General features: G+C 35.9%; 1 protein-coding gene across 1 annotated transcript; it reads left to right on the top strand.

Annotated features, from left to right (window-relative positions):
• The first annotated feature begins 6 nt into the window (after nt 1-6).
• TMEM170B (transmembrane protein 170B) lies at nt 7-16,333 on the top strand. The gene is made up of 3 exons (XM_009578217.1): nt 7-33; nt 11,164-11,334; nt 15,878-16,333. Exons 2-3 carry the CDS (start codon nt 11,166-11,168, stop codon nt 16,006-16,008), a joined length of 300 nt encoding a protein of 99 aa, XP_009576512.1. The 5' UTR covers nt 7-33; nt 11,164-11,165; the 3' UTR covers nt 16,009-16,333.
• The last annotated feature ends 6,293 nt before the right edge of the window (nt 16,334-22,626 follow it).

The raw sequence follows: 22,626 nt of genomic DNA, 5'->3' as shown, positions 1-22,626 counted from the left end.
GGGCACACGGCACCGTCCTCCGCAACCTCACCGGTAACTGGGCGGCGGCTGGGCGTGGGTATGCAGGGAGGAGGTTAGGCTGGCTCTGGCACACGCGTGGGGGCGGCGGGGCGAGCTGCGGGCCGAGGGGGCTGGAGTGCGGAGAGTTGTGTGGGTTTGTGTGTGCACTCCTGTGGGCGGGGGAGCAAGTAGTGCCGTCAGCGTGGGGACCCGGGGGAAGCCGATCCGTGACTGGAGAGCGAGCCCCGTGGTACACAATGGAGGGCGTGGGTAGGACCGGTGTGTAGGGCTGGGGGTGGTCTCCCTGCGTGTTACACGTAGGGAGGGCTGGTGTTTGTGTTCCTGAGTCTGTGTGTGTGTGTACATGTTTGTTCTGTGAGCATCCATATAATGTGTGTGCGTGCTTAGAGGGTTTGGGTGTGAGGTTGGTATGTCCAGGGAAACGAGAAGAGTCTGTGTGTTATGTGTTAGGAGGACTGGTGTGTGCACCTGAGATCTGGTACAACTGCATGAGTAAAGGAGCTAATGATGTGAACGTGTTCACTCACTTTTGTATGTATGTATATAATAAAAGGCTAATGGTATAGGTAATGTGTATATGAGCGAATTGATGGGTGTGTGAATGTATAAGTATGTATGGGAGGCTGGAGTATGATGGGGGGAGTGGTTTTTTTTTGTGGATATATGCTCATTGGCATGACAGAAAGCCATAAAAAAACCAATCAAAAAAACCCAGAGAAATTAATGTGAGAAGCAGGGACTTCTCCACCCACCCACCTCCATGCCCCTGGACAATGAGAGCTATGGGAGTTAATGGGGTGACAGGTGTTTGCTGACAAATAGACATAATCTTAAGCATCAGGGATTCTTAGACTGAGCTGTTCTGAAAAAGTTCTGTGAACCAAAGTAGAGTCAGGTCTTCCCTCTCTGTTAGGAGAGGAGAGCTTTATCTAGCTTTGGCAAGAACTGGCTTTTTTTTCTGCTCAGTCTCATGCTGAAAAATGGGTGTGGACTACTGTGAGACCCAAAGCATATAGTGGAGAGGTGTATCTTCTGATTACCTGTTCTGTCCAGGTGTAAAGAAAAGCATAAGCTTCCAGCTCTGAATAAGGAGGGATTTGGTGTCAATAGCAGAGATGTTACTGAGTAAATTCTTTCTACTTTGTATAGGTGTATATTAGGTGGTGACAGATTAGTGGAAAATCTTGAGTAAAGAGGATATGCTTCTAATATTTGTGAAAATATTCTAGTATTTATGAAAGAGTCTTATGCCATTTTTCCCCCCCATATTAATGATTGATAGATTTTTTTTTTTTTTAAAATCTATTCAGGGTGGAAGAAGTATGATAAAAATAGAGATGCAGCTGAAGTTGAAGCTGTAGCAAACAGAAAGTGATCATCTTAGGCTTTATTCTCTTTCTTGTTCTTTTAACTTCCAGGATACTTTTTAATGTAATAAAAAGGTTATACAGATTTTTTTTTTAATTGTTTGATCTGTGAACTTTTTAAGATGTGTTTCTGATGATTAAATTTTCCAGGTATTAGTGTGGTGACACACTAATACAGCTCATTTTCTGAAGAGTTATTTTTGCATACTTACGATAAAAATAAAATTTGTACTCTTAAATACATTGTTAACTTTTTCCTTTAACTTTTCTTTGTGCCAGACATCCTTTATAAAGTTTTTCTTACTAGAGCATTATGCTACCTAGGTGTTTCTATGAAATTCAGTGCTGAGGGTTAAGTAAGCAACAGTTTTGTTTCTTGGTGTTTTTGCAATATAACAAGACGTTACACAAGATATTTTTAATGTGGAATGGTTTTTCTTTTGAATTTAAAGAATATGAAAAATAATTATCTGTCGTAGTATTGTTGGAGAATGCCAGTGTCGGTTGTAGTTGCACTACAGTTTCTGAATTGGTGCTTAAATGCAGGTGGTCCTTATAGCCATAACCAGTTGTGCTGGATGTTCTTATGGACTGTTGACAGTTAACAACTTTCACTGGATTTAAAAGCTTCTATATAAGATACACTGTTACTGATTACACCTTAGGAGATTGTTTCTAATAATAATTGATATTAACGAATAACTGTTATTAAACTTACATAAACCCTTCCTAAAATACTTACCAAATGTAGAAGTAAACTTTGTTCAAAAACAGAAGTTCTGGTTTTTCCATGCTAAGAAAATAGGTATGTGAATGAGTTATCTTGTTTGACTGCTTAATTCATTCCCTTTTGCATCTCTGTCAAGTATAAGGAGAAACTTCTTCAGAGTACTGGGAAGAGAAATTCATAAATATACAGTATCCATGAATATTCTAAGATTGCTTTGTGTTTATTTTTGGACTTAAAGTTGTGGTCTGGACTTGGCTTTTAAGTTGTACAAGTAAAAACTTATCTTCTTTAGATAAACAGTGTTGATTATGTTTGCACAAAGTTGTAAAGTTTTATCAGCAAACTCGTATCCTTAAAAAATACATTAATTTTCTAAAACTTTCAACAGGGACCTGATACGAACTCCAGCCTCAACCAGGAAGTGCTTCAAACATTAATGGTTTAATTTTGGGGATTTTTTTCCCCCTTAATGAGAAGCTGAACCATTATTTTTATACCATATATCTGATTCAGGTTCAATTTAAAAAAAAAATTGTCTTTCATATATGGCCCAGGAGACCACAGAGAATTTCATTCCTGCCACATACACGTCATGCTCTGTGATAGCCGAAGCGGCAAGTGCTGTTCTTTGTAGCTAAACCTTGTCCCACCAACATGATGTACTTTGCTTCATATCTTTCTGCCTTCACTTGGGAGGAAGAAGAGTGTTACTGTAAATGGTGGAGATAAGGGTCTAGTAACCATGGGAGAGGAAGCTTTTTACCTGGCCCTGTTTTACCTCCTCCAGCAAATCCTAAGAACAGCCCCTTTATATGGACTGGTTGTGTTTTAGAGTTAGTGGTAGATCAGGGTTTACTAGAACAGGTCAGAAAATAGCTGAATCTGAACTGAAAAAACTGTCCCAGTTTGAGTGCCCATTAAAATAAATATTTATGTTTAAAGGCTACCTCCACAATAAAGAACTTAGCAATATTTCTACTCTTCCTGTAACCAATGCAAATTTTTTGTTTATGTCTTGTTATTGCATGTTCCAAACATGTAAGCTTCTGGTCTGAATGGGTTTTATATTAGTCACTGAGGAGGTAGGGGGAGAATGTAGTCTTTCTGTGTCACTGCATGCAGAATTAAAAAAAAAAACAAACAAAAAAAAACCCCCAAAAACCAAAACAAAACAAAAAACCCAAAAAACTAAAAACAAACACCATCCACAAACTTGTGTTGTACTGTATGACTTCTAAAGTCAGGGTCATCTTTCTTCTCCTCCCCACACCCCAGTGTCCGAAGTGATGAGCTGAAGACTCCACAACTGTTTTTATACATTTTGAAATAAAAGTCTATAATTTTAAAGTGCTGGACAGTAATAACTCCTGAATTTGTTGACAGTGAACATTTATAAGAGATTATGGGTGTCGCATAGAAGATCTTCCTTGTCTGTTATATTTTTTCCTAAGCTTCATCCTGTAATAAGTCCCTGATTATCTGGATTATGTCTTTGTTCCCTATCCTGTAACTTGAGAGGACTAGACTGTAATTTATGATTTAAATGCTCTTCAGCAAGTGCTTCTCTTCCACTTAATGCAGCAAAAACTTTAGCATCTCCAAACAACAATTTGACTGTATAGTCCCGATAATTTCAAGAATGCCAGTTAATAATTAAGGCAAGGACCCAGTGATGAAGAAAATACTGTAACATGTAAAGAGCTGAATTACATTTGCAGGTATAATATACTGGCATTTCTTAATCTGAGTGCTTTGAGTTTGTAAATCTGCAGAAATATAACATTATACAGTTTCTTAATTCAAATTTCAACACGTGCTACCTTGTTGACTTAAATTTGTATCTTTGTATTCACAGCACAGATACTTATTGCTTGACTTAACTCTGTAGTTAATATTGGTAGCCTGCGTATATAGATTAGAATCTCAAGAGAGATACTTTCTTTTGGAGTAATCAGTCTTGATTTATGAAATGTTATAGGCAATCATTATTCATCTGGCAAAACAAGGTAAGAATTAGTGGAAAAGAAAACTGTCAAAGATGAAGGACTAAGGAGGTTCTCCATGTTTACTGAAGCTGAGTGGCAGTAGGACAGCATGTTCATATATATGTAGATAATATCTGAAAATTTTAGCATTTATATACTTTGTGTGTTGACTTTGCATTTTTTTATTTGCCCAAGATAAAGCTGTTGAGGGAGTGCAAATTCAAGTTTTGATGAGTTGGAAGTTATATGAATGTTATTCTAAACTGTAGCATGCTTTAAAAACTCTTTTTCTAATCTCAAGTCTAATCTTTAAGGTTGTGTAGGCCTACACCAATATGATATGTATAATGTGTATATATAGTACATAAGAATAGTGTATGTATGATATGTATCTATGGTATGTGTAAATACCCAAATTAAGTGTAAATACTCAAATCAACAATGTATTACTCTAAAACTGGAGTGATAGGGCATGAATTACAAATTATTTGAGCCTTGCAGCTTTTCTGGTAGGAAAAAGTCCCCACCCAAGTAAAACTAGTGGGAAAACTGAAGATAAGATTAAGATAGTGGTTAAGTGCTAAGAATTTTAAATAAACCTGAAAAATGGATCTCAGTTGTCCTTAGTAGAAAAGCTGTGGCTTCTATGCAATAGATTGGATGTCACTGTGCTTGTAAGCTAGTAAGTACCGGATCTTTCCTAGTTCCCCGTAGGTGCATTCCTTTGGCAACTGTGGAGTTTTGAAACAAAGAAGTTGTGTTTTGGCTACTTAAAGTAATTTGGATACACTGACAGTAAACTCTGAAACTTTCTTAGGGTCAAGCAGAGGAAGCTGGGAGGTTTTTCTAAAGTTTTATTTTATTCATGGCTCTTTAGGGTAGCCCTATGGGGACATGACTAAATAAACTGAGGCTAGGTTAGTATTTGGAGCTCTGTGTCAGATAAAGCTAAATCATTATTACCATAGCAGCAAAGTACTCTGTATGTGCAAAAAGAGCAAGCTAATTAGTATAGCTACACAAAGACTGAGGATTTTTGACAGCATGTTTCTTTATCGACATAGCAATGATGATCATGTAGGTAAGTTTATACCTCATAAAGTATGAATCAGTACATAGGACATAAATAGTTTTTTGTACCAGGATGTTCTTAAGACACTTCAGTCTCACTTCCTCCTCCTTATAGGTATTGTAAATCTTTCAACTACTCGGTTATTTTTGAACAAGCAAAGTCTTGACAGTTTGTGATCAGAGGTCCACGTTCTCTTTCTCTATTTTCTAGTGGCATCTCTCAGTGTTATCCTCAACCCATTCTTTGCTTCCTTCATTGTTACTCTAGCACACTTTTTTGAGGGTCATCTCTTATCATGATTCTGGAGTTAGATGATACTGAATTTTAGTGAACCTCGAACTCTTTCACTCAGAAATTCCTGTGCATTAAGTTCTTTGCCCTCAACCTGTCAGGATAAGAATGCCTAAGTTGTCCTCTAGGTTTATGGAGCCTGAAGCCTCCTCCAGTTTGCTTAAAAGGCTGGCTGTCCTCCTTACCCTGTCCATCCATGCTAAACAGCTTACTTGGTTGTCTTCATCACTGACCTAGTTAATGAGCAGAAGTAAATAAGTGAGTGTGTTGACCTATCAGGCATAAAAAGGGTAAATAAAGGAGGATAAGAAAGGATGACTCTTCCTGCCTTTCCTATGGAAGGTGTTTGAAAGATATGTCCTATTTCAGCTTCGAGGACTGAGGTGGTGTTTTAACGAAGTGAGGTGGTGATTTCACAAAGTGGGTGATGCCTATTCAGGAATCTAAAGAAAATTTTGTATTCAGAAGAACTGCTAATAAATATGCAGTCTATTACTAAATGTGTAGTCTGTAGCTGAAGAACAAGAAACATTTATGTGAAATAGTCAATTGATATGATTCTTTGAATTACAGATCTTTCAGGTTTTTTAACATGACAAAGGTGACTGATGAAAGGTTCATAAATTATGATTATAAATGGCTCCAATTTTGTATGTTGTATAAGTTTTATGGGGAGATATGTTGCTGTGTTTCATTGAGTCCCTCACTAGAAAAGCCAACTTTGCAAGAGAAAGATATGATCTAAATCAATGATTAAAAAGCTTTGTGTGATCAAATTCTCAACTTCTTTAATATCAGATTTTAAAATGCTACTGTCATATGACAATTAGGAAAGCTATCATCCTAGAATATTTGAGTAGTGTGATTATTCCTTTTTCTTTATTTTGTATTGGGATGCAACAACATAAATTATTGCCTATTCCTTGCTAATATCAACCATTCAAAAAAAAAAAAAGAAAAACCAAATTACAAATCTCTAGTAAATTAGAGGTATGTTGGTGCTGAGGGGAGATGCTAGAATAGTTCCAACCACAAGATGCAGTGGCAGAACTGTACTTTGTTTTCTGTTCAGGGAGACTTTTCCTCTTCCTTCCCTTTAAAATCTAGTTCTTGTTGCAGCAGGTGAGAATCTTTAGCAAGAATGTGTGTGAGGGGAGGGAGAGGACAAAACAAAAATCCTCTAGTCTCTCTGCTCATAACCCTGTCTAGTAACGTGGTAAATAAAAGCTTTTCAGCTGCTTTCATTTAACAAATTTAGATATGTAAGTTGGTGGAGAGTGGATAATCTAGAGCATATGTACTTGATGGAGTTACCCAAATAAAAAGCAACTCCAAATTGAAGATGATCTCTAAGTAATTAGCCTACTTACAGGATAGAGACGGTTAACCAGTCCTCAACTGCTTGCTGTGTCCCTCACCCTGCTGCCTGCCTTCTGCAAATCGAAGTGTCACAGGCCTATGTCCCTAACCCTTCTGTTCACACCTGTCACTTCCCCCTTCTGTCTCCTTCCCAAATAAACAAATCTTTGGTCCTTCCCTCCCTCTTATCTTCAGCTGGACGTGAAGGTGTTCCCTCCCTCCCCTCCAATTCTTCTGAAGTGAACACCTACAAGTTTTAGCATCTACAGTCAGTTTGGCAAAATTATAAGCTATTATGAATAATTTATAATAAGAAGGTACTGGGTTATTGCAGGTATGTGTAACACTACCAGTATTTCTTGTGTCACTGACTTTACAATGCTATTGACTTGGAAACCTAAGCCTCTGAAGTGATGATTTATAACTGGTTTCTTTAAATGCTACAGCTGCATTTGTGTAGAACAAGCAGTATTTCTGGATGTTCTCTAATTTCCTTTTTAATGCATTCAATATGCATGTTGCTTTTAAAGAGTAGGAGAAGAAAGTGTGTACCAAAGAACTCAAGTTTATATTCCTTTATCCAACAGGACATTTGGGGCTGGTTCTATTCTCATGTCTCCTGCCCTAAAATTAAAGTGAGGGGTGATGCTGATTTTCCTTGAGCTTTATTTGGAATGTAAATAAGACCTAAAATAGTTGCTCACTATGCAGCTATTTTGTTGTGTAAGGGTTTGTAAATATTTTTGGTTTCTTAGTTACAGGGGAGTAGTTAGCCTTCCCATAAACCTTTCCTTTTCTTCTAAAAATGCAGTTGTCCTAATAAGTCTTCCCAAGACTGTAAATCAATTGCCTTTTCTACCTGGTGAGGGTCAACAATGACCACAAACACTGATTTCTTAAAAGGTGATGCAGTGCCTGGTAAACCCTGTGGAAATTACAGGGAATAACAGTGTCTAACAGAGACAGATTCCAACAGACTTTCTTGATCTAGTTTCAAACTTTTCAGCTGCAATGGCATTTTAGGAGGGAATGACTGGAAGTGCAGCTTTCAGTGTCCTGGGACTGTCCCTCAGATACATTTGCAGAGAGACAGTATCAAGAGCTTTGCTTCTCCTCCCCATAGCATATCTATGTATTGGCTGTTCACTTCAGAATAACTGGCTACTGAATAGGCTGCCATAATCACAGGTCCCCTCTCACCTGAAATAACTGAGTCTTCTGTTCTTGGGCTTCATGTTAAATGGGGACAAGTTTGTCTCATTCTGATGCAGTTTTATGAAATCAGTTGATATCTGCCTGAATTCAGTATCCACACCACCACACCTTCCAGAAGTTTGTTTTTAGGCTGTGGAAGAACTGATGGGATAATACTAATCAATACACCGTTGGCATAGTTGTGGAGTGTTCGGCAATCTTAGAAGCCTGCAGTGGTCATGTAATTTTACATAAGAACCAAGCATTTTCTTCAACTGCAGATTTGAAATATGTATTCTCAGGGTCCGTCACTGGGGTATCAGGTTATCTTTACTCTAGTAATATTGCACTTTTTCTTGGCAGTTGATGTTTCATCTCTTGCATCCATCTTAGTCAAGAGAAATGAAAGTTTGGGTCAAGAACATTGTCAGCACTCTGTCCTGATGATCCAGGCCTCTCTTTTACTGAGTATTTTGCATATCAGTATAATCTGAGTGGTATGAAAATTGTGTGACAGACTTAATTGCAGGTAAGGGTGCTGTGTCCAGAAAATAAGTAGCATCTCCACTACAGTATTTACTGGCAAACAAGGCAAAACATCCTCTTCTGTGTAAGAACAAGTGCATTCAGCATCACATTCACCTGCCAGCAGTTTAGTTTCGTGCGTCTCTGAATAATCTGGGAGATGGACTCAACCATGTTACTGTGGAGAACTAAAATGGAAGTTCTAAGATATGCACATAATATCTTCTAGGATTGAAGGTCTTCAGCGATCAACGTGTGCAAGCAAGGAGATGCTTGCTCTTGCCTACTGGATACATTCTTAATTCCCGTATTAGAGTTCTTTCCTCTAACTTTTGTTCTTCATGGCTATTCACATGGTAAAGTGGAACATAGACCTTGTGTTTTTTTGCTGCCAGTGTTGCCAAAACAGTTGAGACTTGAGGACCTGTTCAGTCTATTGCTGAACTGTAGTCTGCTCAGTCCATACCTCTAATGTTTATTAAGTATCTGCTAGCAGTCTACTTGGTGCTCAAGGAAATTATCTCCCATGGGACAGGAGCTTAGTTGTTATCATTTTGATAGAATAGTGTTTTGAGCTGTTAGGCATCTGGTTTTGTGACATCTTTCAATGAAAGAGTCTTCCCTGGTAGCTCCTCTGATATACCCTAAAAGAATGAAAGTGTTCCTTCCTAATGGAGTTTTCCTGCCTGAAGTTGTGTGTGATTTACGTTTGCAGGAAAGTAAGCTTTTTTCCCCATCTTCTAAGGCTTATTACCCTATAGTCAAACTGTAGGTCTAGCAGGGCTGCTAGGTGCTATATTGATAGATCCTTTGGCTAATGTCCTTGCTTATTTGCTTCCACTAGAAAAAAAAAACAATGGGAACACTCAAGCTGTACTAGTAACAGACAAGGCCTGTTAGGATTGCAGGAGAGGTTCCCCTCCCGAATTATCCATGACCATGGCAGATTAGATCAGCAATCAATCTTTCTTAATGTTAGTGAAGGAGTTTTTCGTGTATTTGTAGAGTGATTACTTGGCACTCTTGCCACTGTTCTGTCACAGTAGCTTCTGAGAATGATGAGACATTTAGTGGAACAGTACTGTGGTCATTATCCTTTTGCAAAGATTTTTGGCACCAACTTGGGGCCAGGGGTGAAGGGATGGAGGATCTGAGGAGAGCTGCTTGGAGCCACCCTCAATATGTGTGTGCATATATCCAAGCACTCAGAAAGAAAAGTTACATATTGAACTACAGCTGAAGTATTAATTGAATGTAGATTTACCACCCACCTTCCTTGCTGCTCTCTTAAGAGAGTCTTTTGGTTACCATAATTTAGAGGAGTTGGAAGTCCTGTGACATAGTTTTGCATTTTATGTCTGTGAAAAGGGAAGGGTTGAGTATACTCTCAAAATACTGCTAAATGAAAAAGCTTAAACTCTGTGTTTGTGCTATGGATATGCATACAATATTGACGTTGGACTCAAAGGGCTGTGGTTATTGTGTAGCAAGCATCCTTTCACAGTATGTTTTGTTTGAGCTGCTAAGTATTTAAGTTAGCTAATTGGGTCATATTTCTGCTCAAATGACTGATGTGTGTCAAGCTGCAATAATACAGGCTCACCTCATAAACAGCAAGTATCCCGCTGTTGTAAGGAAACTATTATTTTTCTGAGGCAGAACTGCAGCAAAAGCTCTGAATTAATTAGTTTCATGGGGTTATATCAATCAGGAAAATGTGCCCCAATTTGCTGAATTCTGTGATGATATATACCTACTGTAGTTGGCTAAAAAAAAAAATTTTTTTCCCTTTTTCTTGGATTTTGCCACCCTTTTGAGTTACAGTAAATGTTTTTAGAAAATTACTACCAAGTGAGAGAGGTTCTTTAATTCTTACGTAGCTTCATTGATGGTTCCTGCTCTTTTCTTTGAAGGTAATGATCATGTCTGCCGTTCTTCAGAGAAATGTTTATACTCCACATATTCTCATGATCTCTTGTCCTTGCTTAGTAATTTAAATAGTAGTGACTACCTGTCTGTATGAAGTTCTGTTCTAAGCAATTAGAAGCAAGGAGTTAGGTGTGTTAAAATTTCTTGTTAAAATTGTAATGTTTTTATTTGTGCCTTTGAAGATAATTTGATGGAACACACTATTACAGCTCCTGGGTAGATAAACTGAAGTCCTTAATGTCAGTTTTCCCATTTGATGTTACCTGATGCTGTCTCTTCTTGTAAAACAAACAAAACCAAAACAATCCTTGACTCCTTCCTGGTTCAGTCTTTGTTTCAGAGAATACTTCATTCCGCAGGAGTAGTTACAACACATAGTAAGAAATTGCAATTAACGTTTAAAGAAACCATAATAAGAATGATGGACTACTTGTAATAATACATCTGAATGAAGAATTGTGCCAGAATCCTTTTTATAATTTTATCATAATAGAGTTACTCCTTTATGATAGACTGCTAAAAGGGGGAAGTGTCCGAGCATATGCTGATGTTGTCACATTGATTCCTCTTAAGGTGGAAATCAGTATTGCTTTTCTCTTACTGTTGATTGTCTGCAATGTTTTAAAGTTTCTTACTTATAAAGTTCTTGTCTCAGAAATATTAACCCTTTATTTGACTGCTTTCTTTCAGAGATGTGGTACTGGGTTTTCCTCTGGGCTCTCTTCTCCTCTCTCTTTGTCCATGGTGCTGTAGGAGTATTAATGTTTGTGATGCTGCAGAGGCATAGGCAGGGGAGGCTGATCTCTGTCATTGTGGTCAGCGTTGGATTTCTGGGTTCTATAACTGGAGCAATGATAACCAGTAAGTCTGTCTTTTGGTTTTTTATTTTATTTTACATCTAACTTTTAAAAAGAAAAAACCCTTTTTCTTAGTCATTTGTTAATTGTTATTAAGGATTTTGCCTTGGTTATATAGCTATCCTAATGACAGCTGAGTTGCTTTTCTATTGTGTAAAGATAAAACTACTACAAATTGTCAGAGGAGTGCAGAAATCATCCTACACTTTCATTTTGGAAACATTTGGCACCAAGCTATTCAAAAGGTATGCTCAGCAGGTAATATATTTTTGGGATCAGGAAGAGCAGTCCTGTCCTACCATACTTGTTGCAGATTCTTTTGTCAAAGATTCTGATCAAGATCACCTCTTAGTACCATTAAAGCCACGAGTGTTTTTTTGAAATGAAGTCCTGATTCCATTGATTGCAAGGCTGACTGCCTGCTCATTTCCTTGGGCCTGCTGGAGGTTTTTAAATTGCACCTGGATAGGATGTTTCTCTTTTAAAAGAAATAAAGATGCAGTGTAGGTGATTTACAACTAAGAAAACTTGTTTGTTTTCAGAAGTTACAGTTGGCTCATGGATTTGAAAGAACTTTCCAGTCTTGGCTTGGCTGTAATGTTACTTTATAGTTTATTTGGGGCAGGGAGGAAAGAGGGAGGAAGGCCATTAGACTTTTCCCCCCCAAAAAAAAAAAATTAAGCTCTGCTGTTGTTCTAGGTAAAATGCTCTTTGGCAAGGGCATCTATGGTGTTAGTCTAATGTCTAAAATGTATCTTGAGTGGTAGGCATTTTATATTTCTTGACATTGTATCCACAGATAAGATGCTAACCATTTTTCTGTTAAAGCAGCATGCTGAAAGATTCAGAGAGCTATAGTTAAAACCTATACTCATCATTAAAACATTGCAGAAAGCAGGATTATTTTATGTAGCAAAGTGCAGAAGTGTTACACCAGGCCAAATATGGCGCACAAATGATTTTGCCAAGAGCGTTTTGAGGAAATGCTGCTTAGCTGTTTTCAACTAGTTATTGGTATCAGATACTGTTTTTCCATCTTTCCTAAGAAATTCCATTATCAGTATCAATACTGAAATATGTGCCATAAGATCAGTAGGACATGTTATTCAGTCTTCGGCTTTATCATATCCAGCTACTTTTATCTAACTTACAGAATACAGTAGCTTTCCCAAGCAAATAGGAGCATGGTGAGTTTTCAGTTGGGGGGAGGGCAGGGAAAGAAATAGCGAATATTATTTTCACAGGAAAGAAGCTTGTGCTTTGTTATCTGAAACAATGCTGGTAAGGAGTTCTCAACATTAGAATCAATGGGTTGAATGGAACCTGTGTAACTTGAGCAGTAGTTTCTGCCCAAAGATCTTCAGTGTTGTTGACAAGATGGTCTAACTTGAAAGGCCTTTGAGGGTAAGGAACTGTAAATCTAGTGACCATCATATAATCTTAAACTGTAGGCAAGCCTTGCTGCCTTTCATTCCCATTTTTCTGTGCACTGCCCAGATTATCAGGATAGTGGTACCACTTCAGCTTTGAACACATTAATGGATGATTTGTGACAGATTATTTCTTATTGCTACTAAAAATCCTTCTTGCCTGTTGGTTTTCAAGGTTAAATAAAAATGCAAATTTCATGAAAAGTTTCGTTAAGACTTTCCTCAAAAGGGTTTAATTGCTATGTATTTCTCAGCCTAGATTTTCCATCATTTAACACAGTATAGTTCAGTATAACTCTACTTTTTTTTTTTGCTAAGGTGAGGTGGAACCAGCTGAGTGCCTTACATTACATGTTATGCTGATTTTTGTCCTATGATTAAAATGGCAGTGGCCCTGTTATAAGGTCAGTCGTGCATGAGCATTTCTGAAGAACAGAAGATAGGAAATGTGATGCTGGAATATCTAAGCAGAGACTTTTACAGTATTCTGTGGTGGGGAAGGTTCAGGTTTAGTGTTTCTCAAATGAAAGTACTTTGTGTCTTTTATCTATGCATAAAAAGAGGAGCAACACAGTTGTATCTTTGGCATCCAGTTTTGCAAATCAAAACATTTAACAAGTAAGCAGTACTGTTTATGTGTAAATTCACCTGAGAATTTCTCCAAGCTTAAACTGTAAACTTGTTATGCTGTTCCCAAAGGTATTGCACTGAGCGTTGCAACTTGGTTAGCCAAATACTTTTACTTTCGGGTATTTTTGTTTCTGGACAGCACTAGGTTGTTTCATACTGAAAACAATTCTGTGGGGAGCTTCTGAAGACAAATTATAGTGATAAAATATTAAAGAGAGGATTTTTATTAGCTATTGTGCTGCAAACTGGGATGCAAGTTGAAGTATTTAGTTGTTTGGATGTGCCTGGTCCAATGCTTAAGAAATTGAGAGAGCAAACTGACTTCAATTTCCATTTTGTGTTTCCAGTCCTCTGCATAGTTTGTGTAGGTGAATGAATGCAGTATAGATTATTAAATAATGCAGGCTTAATTTTGCTCAGGTAGATCTTTCAAACTTTCTGGCCTTCTGGGATGTTTTTACCAGCATATAGAAAAGCAGGAAAACCCTCAGTTTCTAGGCTTTGAAAAATCACAGAACTTAATGGTTATAAAAAAGGTATAAAAAACTTACTAAATAGCAGTGGATACTGTCCAAAAAAAAAACCCACACAAAACCAAGAACAGATAAATGTCAGGCAGTTGGAGGCAAGGATTTTAGTTGTATTTCATCCAGAAGGGTCTGTTCTTCCTCCTCTTCCCAATCACACTCCTTTTTGGTGAGATATTCTCATTTCCCTCATTGGCAGCCTATTGTAGTATACTGTGGCTCTATACCAATTGTGCTGGGTTATGCATTACAGGTTGTATTGCACACTGTTATTTGATGAGTATAAATACATAATTATCAAACTACCAAATTTTTATGTTTTTATTATTGATATTTTCCAGAATATCTCAGTGTTTTCTCAAGAAGCCAAAAATTTCTGTTATTGATTAACTAATACCATCAAATTCTGGTATCCCAATTTGGCTGATTTGAATTCACTTTGAGAGTTCCAATCACCAAAATAATTTTAATGTCAGTACTGGGCTCAGTCTAAAGGATCTCATTCAGTTTTTGACAGCAGGTAGTCAAGGAACAAATGGAAAAGCTTATGCAAGGTAGCTGAGTGATAGTTCTGACAAAATATACTTTACAGAATATGGTTTTTAAAAAAAAAAAAAAAACCACCACCACCAAAAAAACCCAAAGCTTTTTCACTTAACAGTCTCATTAATAATGTTTATAATTACTGTTATGGCCACAATTATTAGTGAATTCTACTTTTCCTAAAATTTTTGTAAAAACAAGGTGTTACTTTTTTAAGATATCAGATTATATTCAGATACAGATTGTACTTTCAGAAAATCTGTTGGGACTTAATGTATTTCCATATCGCACTTAATGTTTGTTCTTTAGGCAAAGAGAGCAAGCACTTCATAGAAAATACTAGTTCAGAAAGTATTAAATAAAAGCTTTGTTCTAGGTGAACTTTTGAGGGTTGGATTGAGTAAAATTTCTGCCTATGAACACAGCTGTATGTAAGCCTGTATTTCTTCTTTGAATGAACATTTTAGTATCCTTAAAAGGCTCAGAAGTTGTTTGAGCAGAAAATGTTATTCATCATTGGCATGTTATTTTTTTGGCTGATCTTTTTCTCGGGTATTTGCTCCAAGACATCACAGCTATCCATTTGCTCTGACTTTTGTTCTTCAAATGCGTGGGATAAATTCAGCATGTGAAAGACAGTAGAAGGGAGTTAGTAGCACCTGGCTTTGTTTACAGTGCAGTATTTTGTTTCTGGTTTATCCTGGCCATTTGATGTTATACTTTAAATGGAAATTTGCACACAACTGTACAAGAAAAATGGTCTCTTAATTGTTAATGTGTTATAGCTCAAAATCTAATCATATTGGTTAGAAATTTCCTCTCATACACATTCATGGATAGCAATGCGATGCTTGATCTCTTTCATGTTTTGCTTGATTTGCTAAACAGTTGTTAACAATTCAGTAGTTTAAGTCAAAACTAAACTGACACAATATGACCAAGTTATTCAACCGAAATATTAAATGAAGCTGATAGATGTAAGTGTTTACAGTTATTTTGTAGACACTAGCAGTTTTACTGTTGTTGTCTTCTCTCTGCCTATACAAGCGCTATTAAACCACACTTTGGACTTGGTCAGTTTTTAAAGGATTCTTTTGCTACCTTTTCAAATTAGCAGAAGGCAAAAATGTAAAAAAGATTTGGAGATGTCTACAGGGAAATGGCAAGATTGAATTTTCTTAAATCAAAGTGATGTTGGAAAAGTTAATCTGGTTCAGCTGGGAAAATAATTCCTGAAGGACTTTCATAACAACTAGAAAAATACAAGCAAGACTAGTAATTCTATAATGCCATGAAGTAATACAGCGTTTGGTAATGTTTTATAAATAGCTGATATGTAGACACAGTAAATTTATCATATATTTCAGCCTTGGCTTTATTTCTGTGATTTGATCATTGTTTTTCTTGTAATTCTTAGGTGCTGCAGTAGCTGGAATTTACAGAGTAGCAGGGAAGAATATGGCTCCCTTAGAAGCTCTTGTCTTTGGTGTTGGACAGACAGTGCTGACATTAATTATCTCATTTTCAAGAATTCTTGCAACGCTTTGAGACTTATGTGAAAGCGGAGAAAAATCAACTATTTTAAAGAAATCTTTAATCTGAAGAGAAGCTTCCTTAAAGCGGATTCATCAGCTTACGAACTTGAATTCTAGCGCAAGAGAAAGGAAGCTATGTGGAACCTGCACTACAAATCTAGAGGTTCAGCCAAATGAACAGACTGTCCTCTAGTGTCTGAACTGTTGTACTTCTGCACTGCACCTGATGTGCCTCAATCATAGGCAAGGTGCCATCTATGTGTGCGAAGTTGAGATAAAGCACCTTGAATAGCTGCCAGTCAGGTTAATGCTTGGTGATGGGATCATCGTTCTTAACAGTGTTGTAATAAATAAAGGGATGCTCCTGAAAATTGCTGTACGTGCCAAACTTGGAGTTTAATTCTTAACTGTTGGTTGGGTAAGCTTTGAAGTTGTAATTATAGAAGAATGCTGTGAACATACATTCTACTTGAATTCAGGTAAAATAGCAAGATAACTGACTTTTGTATTAGCAGAATCTCTCTGAATGCTGAATGTTCTTATTCAGTATTAAAACCAACTGTTAGGTCTGTTTTGAAGTGTAGATGAATATTAATGGAGTTTAAGAACCACAGTTTTAGCAACCCTGATGTAATTAGCACTATGTATAGAATGGCTCATGGCAGTTTTCTGAAGCTCAGCACATAATTTCTTCATGGCTTTAGCTTGTCAGAAATGAGTAGTTTAAGGAGACTGTTATGAGGGTTTCTAAGTACAATCTTAAATTCATGCTTCCCTTGGAATTATTTTGTCTTGAACATACAGATGGTTACCAGCCCTTCTGAAAATCTCAGAAAGGCTACTTGTTGCAAATAAGCTCCCTATATTTATTCAAGCACTGATAAGACTCTTAACCCTACATGTATTCTTTAAAGAACACATAAATATAACAGACTTCTAGAGAATACACCTATGAGGAAAAGGGAAAGGGATAAAAAAATGATATACTGGTTTTCTACTGAACAAAAATGTTGAGTTTAATAAAATAGTTACTATACTCAAAAAGTTTGGAAGTGGGGCAGTGCTAATGTATTTACTACCTTGTTTCTGAACACTTTGTATCTTTGGAAAGATTAAGATACCTGGAACTTTCAAATACTTAGGTTTCTGTAGAGTTTGTGCTTTTCTAGTTTAAAAGGGACAGTAGTGGTGTGCATGTGAAATGTCTTAAATGTGAACGTTTTGGAGTGAATAGAAGTTTTAAGTCTAATTATTTATGAAATGCAAAATGTAAAGGGCACAAAGTTCTGTGTGAGGAATAAGGAGTCTTTTACATCTTTCCTCAACTGAATGCTTTTCAGCAGTCAGCTTTTAATGCTGACAGGAAGACTAAATTGCTCAAAGGTTTTGCTGTTAAGATGTCAAAAAGACTTTCAGGACTGTTGAAACCACTGGCACATACTGCACAGATAAAAACATGGTTAAAATATAACTTACAATCCAGCCATATTGCTTAGTGCTTCAAAATATTATAATGAATTAACCCATCTGCCTTTATTTTACTCCACAAACTGTTTTCTTTTAAAAGTGCTAAGGACGCTAATATTTTTTTTTATTTAGAAGTATTTAAGTCTTGTTTAGAAATATGTGCAAAGTTATGGGCTTTGCAGGGAACAAAGTGAAATATAGGTTTATAAACCTTCTCAGTGTTATATTTTGGCTTGGAATTGCTTTAAAGTGTGGCTGAATACACATACTCTTATTATTTTGAATGTCTTCAAAAACTTTTTTTTCCATGGTTTGGGTTATTTGTCTTGTGGTTTTTTTACTTTCTGCTGATACTTTTTTGGCATAACAATTGTTGCACTTTAGTAGACAATGAAATTATTACATCTGTAAATGGCAATTTAAACTTCTCCCCATTGTCTTAAATTATGAGAAAACTGTTTTCAGGTATTTAAGTCAAATTGAATAATAAAATAATTGAAGATATTTCTCCTAATGTGCCTTGTTACATATATTTTTAGGGGAGAGAATTTTAAAAAAATTACCATATCTTTATTCTTGTTCTGCTTTTGCTATTTCTAATTAATTTGGTTATTTATTATAATGTCTTACTCACAGACATTAAAACATTTGTTTGACAACCTGGAAATGCTTGTCTGGATCAAAACCAACCGTTTCATGAAGCACTGTATTCAGTAATTTATATTGTCTCATGACTTTACCTCACACTTAAACTACTTCCCAGTTTCCAAATTTCCTTGAGCATCTCAATACTTATTTATTGTACGAGGCTATTAGCAAGCCATTCATCAGTGGTAGCATGTCTTTCACTATGTTAAACTATAACGGACTACTGCTAATCTATGAAATGCATATACAAAACTTTTACTGATGAGCTCCTTTCTTTGTTTTAATTGCAGTGCCAGTTAAATTGTTGCCATTGTAACTTTCTTCCTTTGACAAGGAGGCATCTTTGCGGATGTTAAGTTACCTTCCTTCAAATAATTTCTATTGCACAGGTCATTGTAATCACTTTTAAAACATTGTTAGGTGCTTAGTTGTCTCTGCTTTATATGGCATTATTGCCTGGCAACAATGAATAGGCAGATAATATAATGCCTAAGTGACTTAACAGAGACAAAGTTATGTATTTGATTGAAAATTGTTTTTAACTATTTCTTGTGAGGGATATATGAGGACAAATAGTTTGTCTATGAAGTGTTCTTTGATCATAGCATGAACTTACTGCATAATAACTCCAGCAGTGAAAGGAAGTGTGAGTAAGTGGCCTTATGTCTGTGAAACTTTGAAGTTTCATTCCACATCCTTAGGAACAGCATTGTTAAAGATAAGGTGCTCTAGTCAAAGTGCAGTATGTGTGTGTGTGTGTGTATATATATGTATGAATGATGTTTTTGGGTGTGTTCTATGCTTTACACACAGTAACAATAGATATAACTTGTCCAAGAAAAAGAAAATCACTTCAGATACTTTCCCCCACCCTCCCCTCTTGCTGTTAGGCTACAAAGATATCTTGTGTGTGAATGGCACTGATGGTACTCTGGTTCCCTTTGGACAATACTGTGTTGTGCAGATGTCCACACAGGATCTTTTAGTGCTATCTTCAAATAGCTCTGCCTGTCTCTGCATTGTATCACTAGGCACATTCTTGCATTGTTAATGATTAATTTCTAGTAAAGAACAAATAATACATCAACACAATTTAATCTTTGGGGGGGAGTACTGAATATACTATTTACTGTGAAGAAGCTTCTGCTGCTTTGTTAGAAGCTGCTGCTGTTTAAGATTTAAACATTCCACACTTCCAATTTATCAGTATGATCAAAATTTCATTTTGACTCAAAAACCCCACTATACTGCAGGACAAAATCTTCAAAATAATTATTGTCTTTAATTTCGTGGGTTATCCTGAGTTTATTAAACTAATCTGTGTATGATGGCTAGCAATATAATTTGAAGTTGACAGTTTTGCCGTTGACAGTTTTTTAAAGAAACCAATAATTTAACCAGTTTTGAATGTTCAACATGGACCAAAGAGAGTAGTCCTCATTTTGTGTAATGTAGCTTTCTATTTTTGAAGTACACTGTTTTTATTACTGTAAAGGAAATAGTATTCCTCTTCAACATATTGCACACTGGTATTTATTTTGGTTACAATTTCTATTTTAATTCTGTTCTGGGGGGCATATATAATGCCACTTGAGTGGCAGCTGTAATGGATTCTAAGCTCTAATTGTAAGAACTGATTTAATTGGTTTTTTTTGTTTTAATTTATGTATTTAATGCACTAAGCATATTCTAATAATGCCTTTCCTGCATTAAATCTGAATATTATATCATGAGCATATTAAGCTGCATGGTTTTGTATGTAGCCATTCAACATCACACATGTATAATTCCACATAAGCGATTAATTTTCTTCAGACACAATAGTATTCCTAGGTGGAACAAAGCATGGATGAATCAGGTCCAAAAAAAAGTGTGTCTGTAATAAGGCTTGGAAAACAATTACGAACATGAGAATTTTTTCAGTTACGCTTCTGTTTCTGGAAATATGCTTTTTCATCATATGTGTATTTCAGTTAAGGGGAAAAATGTGGAGACGGGTTGTTAGGATGACAACAGCAACCTAATCTAATTCCAAGCAATTTGAGATCAAATTAAATTCTCCATTTTGTCATAAATTATAATGGAGTGCAACATATACATAAATGCCTGAACATAACTTTGAGTGTTACCAGAGTTTAACATACAACTGCATCAGCATATTGACAGAATACCTTTTGAATTATTTCTTTTTTTGAACCTCTAGATTGGGAGCAGCTCAAGGTGAAAAGACTGTTTAAATCCTCAGCTGTTGCTTCAGAAGCAGTAAGTGTTCTTTGTGTACAGGTGAATTTAACACAGCTGAAAATTTGTATTGGATTAAAAGTCAAATTCTTGGTCACACCTTCGTCATACTACCACAGTCTTTAAGGTCAGTGGGGAAAAGTATTCTGTACTCTGTTACAGCAATGAAATCTTCAACTGAGCTGCATTAGTTTGTGTACTTAACGGCACATCCTTTGGTGAAAATGAAGTTGTCATAGAAGGTAGACTTCAACCTGAGTACATACCATTGATATCTTGTAAGTTAGAAAGATTGTGTCCTGACAGCATGCTGTTTCCCACACTTGTGCCCAGAGTTATACTTGAATCAGTTTCTGCATTAAGTTCTAAATGTAATCATAAAGACATCTCAAAGTCCGCAAAGATACGTCACTGCTTAGGGTATTCTCCCAGTATAGCAGGTGTAAAAAGAATTAATGTAATGGTCTAAAGAAGTGTTTTCTTTCAGGAACACACATTTTTTCCACTTCTAATTGTTCATCTTGTGGTTACTGAATGCTTTAACAAGTTACTGCATGAATACTAGTAAGATTTGTAAGTTGTTAAACAGAATGGATAGTATGTCCTTTTGTGCTGCTTTTGTGAATTGAAAAAAAAAAACAAAACTATAAGGCAAAGTAAATACTGAAGAGATTTTCAATAAAATAAATAATACTTGATTGATATAAATGGCATTCCTTTTGATTGGAGATCTAACTTTTTGAGTTTAATTCAGGTATTTAATATCACTATTGTAAAATCTGCTTCTGGATTATCCATCAATATAAAGTATATTGATGAGGCCATCAGAGCTAAAAATCTAAAACCTTTTAAATTACTTGGCTGGAGGTTTTTACTTGTTTGAAATGTGCTTAACTTCTATACAGATAATGAAGTTTTGAAGGTCCTTAATATTTCTGGGTTTTAGAGGATCATCAGGTATTTATGTAACTAAAATTTTGACTGTGGCAATGTATAGAATAGCACATAATTCTTCAGAAGTGCTTACAGAGACCACTAAAGATAGATACCTATTTTACAGTTAGAAAAAGGCTACAGTATTTGACATCTATATTGATAACTATAACAGTTGTACTATAAGCTTTACAAATACAATCAGTATTATAACCATTTGGATTTGGCTGAGCAAATGAGGAGAGGAAAAAGGGAATTTGAAAATCTTTAAAAATGAAAAAGGCAAAAAGTATCCACTAGTCCACTGACAAAATTGTGCCCCTTAATACTGTTTTTCATCAAGTGTGACTTAAACAATAGATCATACATAATGCAGCATATCATCTCTCCATAAAGTGTCTTGTGGATAGAACACATTCTGCAAATTTGTATTAGAAATAAATGTTTGTATTTTCACTTGATGAAGTTACCTAAGCTAAAGGATCGTGACCTAAGCATTGTTATGAAGCTCAAAGATAGCAAGAACAGTGATGGAGATGAGTGATTTAACATATCGTTGACTTATGCTTTGTATAGGACTATATTACACTGCGAAAAAGGTATTCATTTTGAGTTGTGGATGTACTGCATGTTCATATAACAGTTTAGCTCCAATTAAAAAAGAATAGTACTTTAATGGGTGACATTTAAGCTGTAAATACTGTATACTTTATCTTTCATTTTTTAAACCACTTTTTTATTTCCCTATTTGTGTACAGTTCTCTATGTACATATAAAAGAATACCCACAACATTTTGAGAAACTTTTGTATTTAGCTTTTGCATTTTAATTGCAGTAATGATCTAAATATGTCCATTTGGCTATTTGTTTAGTTCTAAGTTTTCATTGTACGCTTTCAGGTTCTTTGAAAAGCAGCAATAACAGTTGGACAATTATTTAAAGTAAAACTTTTTTCTGCACAATTTCCACTTCCATGCTTTAGAATGGAGGCACAGTGGAACACTTGTCCAATTGTAAGATTTCAAGAGCCTTTAAGTAGTTTTTATCTTTTTTTTTTGTGATTGGAGATGTTTCATAGTAGCTTATATACAGAATTTACAAGTCAAACACAATTTCTCATGCTCGTTTTATTTCATTAAAAGTTTCTGTTCAAATATTTTCATAAACTTTCCATAGCTTATTGCATGTGCTTATAAATAAGTAATCATAAAGCTATGCGTTGACCTCTGTATGAAATACTCTGATAACAAAACTTTACATTTTGTGAACCTGATTAAAATGTACAAATGTACACATAAAATAAAGTTAAAATTGATGCGTAAGTGATGCAGTTTCTTCTGGA

The sequence above is a fragment of the Fulmarus glacialis genome, unplaced genomic scaffold (assembly GCF_000690835.1).
Source record: "Fulmarus glacialis isolate BGI_N327 unplaced genomic scaffold, ASM69083v1 scaffold7295, whole genome shotgun sequence".
In the NCBI taxonomy this organism is placed as follows: Eukaryota; Metazoa; Chordata; class Aves; order Procellariiformes; family Procellariidae; genus Fulmarus; species Fulmarus glacialis.
This window is presented reverse-complemented; position numbering and strand designations above follow the sequence as displayed.

Excerpts from the sequence above, each read along its gene's own strand:
- TMEM170B (XM_009578217.1), top strand. The coding sequence starts at position 11,166 with ATGTGGTACTGGGTTTTCCTCTGGGCTCTCTTCTCCTCTCTCTTTGTC. Across the intron at positions 11,335-15,877 it reads AACTGGAGCAATGATAACCA|GTGCTGCAGTAGCTGGAATT; the intron begins GTAAGTCTGTCT and ends TGTAATTCTTAG.